The sequence below is a fragment of the Heptranchias perlo genome, chromosome 2 (assembly GCF_035084215.1).
Source record: "Heptranchias perlo isolate sHepPer1 chromosome 2, sHepPer1.hap1, whole genome shotgun sequence".
Lineage (NCBI taxonomy): Eukaryota > Metazoa > Chordata > Chondrichthyes > Hexanchiformes > Hexanchidae > Heptranchias > Heptranchias perlo.
Window position 1 is genome coordinate 130,684,672 of NC_090326.1, and position 6,095 is coordinate 130,690,766.

Consider the following 6,095-nt stretch of genomic DNA (forward strand, 5'->3'; position numbering starts at 1 on the left):
GTAAAATAATGCAAATGTGCAGTTATTACATCAGAATAAAAAGTTGAAACTGTATCTTGGAACAGTTTATGAAACACTTCAGGCCCCCATCCACAAGCAGTACAACTCAGATCATAGCACTCCAATTTTGTAAATAAGAATTGCCTCATTTTTCAGCTTTAAAATGGATCTGAATGAAAGACTCATAGTTCTTGCTCCCTCATGACACCAATAAAAGTGGTAGCCAATACATTACTGTTGTTAAAAACCAGACGAGTTTTATTTCATAGTTCGCTCTTATTTTCATATCCCACACTTGTCTTTAGTTTTACTTCAGCAACTACTTCAGGGAATATTTTAAGTTTTGCAATTACAACCAATAAAGCACTCATTCAAAATGCAATGATTATATATTGTTAGCCACTGTACCTGCAAAATACTTCAGCCTCAAAATTAAAAAGGAGGCAAAGCACTTGCAGCAGGAATCTTTGCTTTATGAATATCCTAAGATTAAAGCTACTTTCCAGCACATGAAGATTTGAACAAAAAAAGGGACTAAAATTGCAATAAAAATACAAACATTTAATACTGAAGAAAACAACTATCTACACATTGAAAGCTTTGCAGCATAGTATATAAAGTGCCGTATTCTAGTTACAAACATCTTAATAGTATAGAATTTCTTGACCAAAAAGCCCAATGTAACCATCAATAGTGGTATAAAAAAAGGACTTCAGGTTTTTTTCACATTGCTCACTATGCAGTCCAATCATGTTTCATAAAATGGCAGTAGTGGAAGATCCTCTTCACAAATGTATATTCCCAGATTACAGTCTACCTGTGCATCCTTGTATAATTAAACCTTTCCAGAACATACAAATGATCATTGCATTATTCTCAGTTGTAACACTGACTGGTTGATTTTAACAACAATTTTAAAACTATTGCAGTTGTAAAATTCTCTCATACATATTCCAACTTCTATCCATCAATATTGGTGGCATTGTGGACAGTGAAGAAGGTTATCTAGGATTGCAACGAGATCTTGATAAATTGGGCCAGTGGGCCGATGAATGGCAGATGGAGTTTAATTCAGATAAATGCGAGGTGATGCATTTTGGTAGATCGAATCGGGCCAGGACCTACTCCGTTAATGGTAGGACGTTGGGGAGAGTTATAGAACAAAGAGATCTAGGAGTACAGGTTCACAGCTCCTTGAAAGTGGAGTCACAGGTGGATAGGGTGGTGAAGAAGGCATTCAGCATGCTTGGTTTCATTGGTCAGAATATTGAATACAGGAGTTGGAATGTCTTGTTGAAGTTGTACAAGACATTAGTAAGGCCACACTTGGAATACTGTGTACAGTTCTGGTCACCCTATTATAGAAATGATATTATTAAACTAGAAAGAGTGCAGAAAAGGTTTACTAGGATGCTACCGGGACTTGATGGTTTGACTTATAGGGAGAGGTTGGATAGGCTGAGACTTTTTTCCCTGGAGAGTAGGAGGTTTAGGGGTGATCTTATAGAAGTCTATAAAATAATGAGGGGCATAGATAAGGTAGATAGTCAAAATATTTTCCCAAAGGTAGGGGAGTCTATAACGAGGGGGCATAGATTTAAGGTGAGAGGGGAGAGATACAAAAGGGTCCAGAGGGGCAATTTTTTCACTCAAAGGGTGGTGAGTGTCTGGAACGAGCTGCCAGATGCAGTAGTAGAGGCGGGTACAATTTTGTCTTTTAAAAAGCATTTGGACAGTTACATGGGTAAGATGGGTATAGAGGGATATGGGCCAAGTGCAGGCAATTGGATCTAGCTTAGTGGTATAAACTGGGCAACATGGACATGTTGGGCCGAAGGGCCTGTTTCCATGTTGTAAACTTCTATGATTCTATGCCTTCCAGGAAAACACAATTGTCTCTAGGTTACACCCATACCTTTACTACTGTAAAGTTTTCCATTAAACCACCCACACACATTAATTAACCAATTTGGTGAACCACCTGTACCGTTAAGGAAGAACACTATAGATGGTGGCAAATAAGCACACTGGATAGACACTCTCCAAGCTCAATGAAGATTTAAAAATTAAAACAGTGGAAAGTGCCCATAATTTCAAGTGTGACTAAGTTCGCCAGTCGTTACAACGTATCGCTTCAATGACTTTACATAATCAATTTTCTTTAAAAAAACACTTCTTTGCTACAAATGACAAAATTAGAATCAGTCTACAACAGCTTCAAGATGAGTATATTATTAAATGTCAACCGCTTTCAGCAACATACACATTTTAAAAATAAAAAAATCTGAATGATGTCGACTAGGCTAATGCACTTGCTGAAATACGATTCCAGGAACCGCAATTCAACATCGTACATAATTACAGCTGAGACTACTTACGTAGAAAAGCTTAAAACTGTAATACACAAGCCCTAGCTAAATCTCTGGAGTATAATCTGTTGAGCCTGGCGGGCAGTGCGCCCAATACAGCAAGACGACAAACGGTAAATCAAAAGCCACAAAGCAACTGCTGATCCCTTCGTGCAAAGCGTTATGTAAAAATAAACACTTAAATCTCCATATAGCTTAAAAAAAACACGGAATCTAGACTCAACCTTACCTCGTCCTCTCCAGCAGATGGGTGTTTCTTTCCATTTGCATCTCCATCCTCCTCCTCACTTGGACAGGTCCTACGTGTCGCCATTATTTCATTTCAATTTAAAGCAAATCCAGATCAGGAGAACACTCCCTCGGCTCAGTACATTGAAAAATCCAATCATGAACAGCAACAAAAAAAATACAGCCAGATGATAACTCGCCGGTCTACCCGTCGTTCCTCATTGTTTCTTAAAGAAACTGGAAATAAAAACACATACACCGTCAGTTTGTCGCAAATAATTACTTGTACAATAATTTATGTTAACAACCCTCCTTAAAAGAGACAGTGGTCATAAGAATGCACTGACTCAGAAGACAAGTCAGTTTTCCCGACAGTTGCTTAAACCTCCTTCCATCAAACAAGGAAACGCCTCTTTTTTATAATTTAATTTTCCTGTTACTTGACTTTTCCTACTGAAGCTGCGTTTATGCTCAACACCTTCCAACGCCAAGTTTCCTTCGGTTTTATTCTTTTCTCCTCCTCCGATCGCCCGAATCTCGGAAGATTATGTAATCCCAGTAAACCTGTGATCTCTCCCCCCCCCCCCCCGCCCAAACACACACACACACCAAAAATACAAAGATCCGAAAAAGTGATTAAAACGAAGATCGAACAGATGTAGTCTGGAGGCAGATTTTCACACTGCTCCCTACGTGCCGGGAATGGTTCCTGACAACTAACCATTTGTTGTGGGTGTTTCTGTTTGATAATTCACCCAAGTACCGAGTTGCACAGAGAGGATGCAATGTGCAAATTAAGTAATAACGACCCCCCCCCCCTCCCATGTAAATCGCTATATCGTGTGTAGTAGTTCCAGTCAAAGGGAAAAACTCTCTCCCCCACCACCACCACCACCTTGCAAAATATCTCGATCACACCCGATTTCCATATCACAGTGTGTGCAGAATTCCCCCTCCCCATCAATCATCAATTCAAGCGGAGTCGGAAACAAATCCGCACACACTCCGCCTCTCCCACCGCCGCCGTTCCGCACTTTGTTTTCCTCTCGTTCCCCGGTTTAATGCTTAATGGGGAGGAAGACCCTCTCCCTCACTCCACTCCACTCCACTCACTCGCACCTTGTAGCGCCGTGTAGGGGGCCGAGGCCTAAATCCCCTCAGTCCAGGAGACTCCTGCTGCTGTCCCCCAGTCTCGGCCGCACTCTCCCTGCCACCAGCTCCTCCGCCAGCAGCACCGCCGCCGCCACTAGCACCACCACCATAGCTCCTCAGGGGCTTCTCCGTCTCTCGATCACTCCCTCCCTCCCTCCCTCTGATTGCTGTCAGTCGCCGCTCCCTCGAGTCCGGCGGCGGCGCCCCCTCCGTCGCTCGCGCGCGCACACACCCACACAACCAGATAAAGAGGACGGTTTAACCCGAGTGTGAAGCCGGGCCCGCCGCCAACTTCATCATCATCATTATTATTATTATTATTCTCCCTTGATTTGATTTGATTTATTTTTCTCTCCCCGCACCCAGTCCACGAGCCTCCCGAAAAATGGGGAGGGGGGGGGGGGGAGGGAATAAGAGGCAAAGAACCCAGCCGCCCGCGAACAGCTAATCGTAAGCCGGTTTACATTGGCGGCTCCACACATTGTCCAATCGGATAGGGCGTTTTATCCATTCCCCCCCCCCCACCACCTCTCCGCGCTTCCCAACAATTATTCCCAACTCCGGGCCAATGGGGAATGAGCTCGCGCTCCATCATCAGACACTCGAGCGGAGCCAATCAATGCAGAGCCGCCGCCCCCCGCCCCGCTCTATTATCCCCCACATTATCAGACCGATAAACATTGATACACTTGTTAAATCTGGTACATTTTTTCAGAGTGGGTTCCCCAGCTAAAGATTTTTTTCTCTCTACAAAGTTGGTTGGTGCGAAGGTCCGTGCAGATTTTTCTTTTAAAAATATGCAATAGTATAGGGAACAAAAGTGGATGCAGCGCAGGTTATTGTAGAGTGGTGTGATCTTCAACAGTATGTGAGCTGCATAGAAATTAAGCGTAAGGACGGATGATCATTTACTACAGTTCGCCGAACAGTTATTCTCGTGGCAGAGCTTGTAATTGTGGCGCTGGGAGGTTGGGCAACGTATTTCGCAGCTTGAAACGGGCTACACAACTTAAGAGAGTTTCTCTCTGATCACTAACACCTCGTTCAAATCACAGTTCGAACCAGAGGCAGGTGTTGGTAGTGTCGTGCAGCATTTAACTTATTGATCCTAAAATAATGGCAGTGATTCTTTGTGACGCCTGTTTTCACACCGATTCCCCACTCCTCATTCTCACGATGATCTTAAAGTCCTCATCTGATGGATTTGCCATCCGATTGTTACTTACGGATGTGCATCGCAATATTTTCATCTCAAGATGCGATTCGCCATGATGCTGCACTTCATGGATTATTATTATGATGTCCTGTGCCTTGCAGAGATTTGTCATAATCTTATCATTTGTTACATTCCTCTTCAAAAAACCATTCGTAATTTCTTCCAGAATTTTTATGGCACCGTTAAGTTACTGTGGAGATTCATTTGGCCCTCTTGTTCCTTGTAGAAATCTCTCATTTTTGGATTGATTCGGTGCAATATCCTAATTTCTCACAGAATCTGATTCCAAATCTCCTCTTAGATTTGTCACAGCCCTTTCATTCATTCACTCACTATTTCCTCACACATATTTGCCATAATCAAATTGTTCCTTCCTTCGATTCACTCAAATAGACCAAAGGGCCTTCTTCGCCCGAACCGAGCTTGTGACCATAATGTTCTAATTCCTGAAACAAATTCAGCAAGTTGTCTATTGAAGATTCACCATAACCGTATGTTTAAGCCTGAGGTTTGTTGCTGCAGCGAATTAATACGCAGTATCCCTTGAAAGCGCATACATGTTTTAGGTAGGTTTTAACACAACTGACATTTAGCTTGTTGCACGGAATTTATGTAACTTTGCCCACTATTGATTTGACACACTCATTGCTCCCAATGTTCCTGTTCAATCTCAACTTAAATGCACTCTCGATTCCTTAAGGAATGAGAAAGGAATTTAGCAAGACTGTTGTATATATTTTTAGGAATTCCATACTTAGATTCATCCCAAGGGCATTTGAGTATACATGGAAAGAAGTGAATCTAATCTTGTATAGACAACTGGAGGAGATGCATTTGCAATGTGTGTAGTATTGATGTTGATGTGTTGGAAAGGATTCAGGGAAGATAATAAGGATGATTCTGGAAATTAGGACTTTATGATAAGAACTAAACTTGTTTTCATTAGAGAAAAGAAAGTTAGGGGGGGGATTTGTTCCAGGGTATTTAAAATGCTGAGAGGTATATGTAATCATAGAATCATAGAAAATTTACAGTACAGGAGGAGGCCATTCAGCCCATCGTGTCTGCGCCGGCTGAAAATGAGCCACCCTTATTTTGGCCTAATCCCACTTTCCAGCACTTGGTCCATA

At 42.2% G+C, this 6,095-nt stretch overlaps 1 protein-coding gene across 2 annotated transcripts in view; it reads right to left on the reverse strand.

Moving 5' to 3' along the window:
• The window catches only part of LOC137343785 (rho GTPase-activating protein 21-like), a 224,389-nt gene extending 220,264 nt beyond the window's left edge, over positions 1 to 4,125 (reverse strand). The window contains exons 1-2 of one of the 2 annotated variants that reach the window (XM_068007133.1): positions 3,717 to 4,125; positions 2,599 to 2,834 (exon numbers count right to left, since the gene is read on the reverse strand). In XM_068007133.1, the coding sequence (XP_067863234.1) occupies positions 2,599 to 2,682 (84 nt within the window). In that variant the 5' untranslated portion in view covers positions 2,683 to 2,834; positions 3,717 to 4,125. The remainder of the gene's footprint in view (positions 1 to 2,598; positions 2,835 to 3,716) is intronic. The other variant, XM_068007132.1, reaches the window with a different exon arrangement.
• Between the last annotated feature and the right edge of the window lie 1,970 nt (positions 4,126 to 6,095).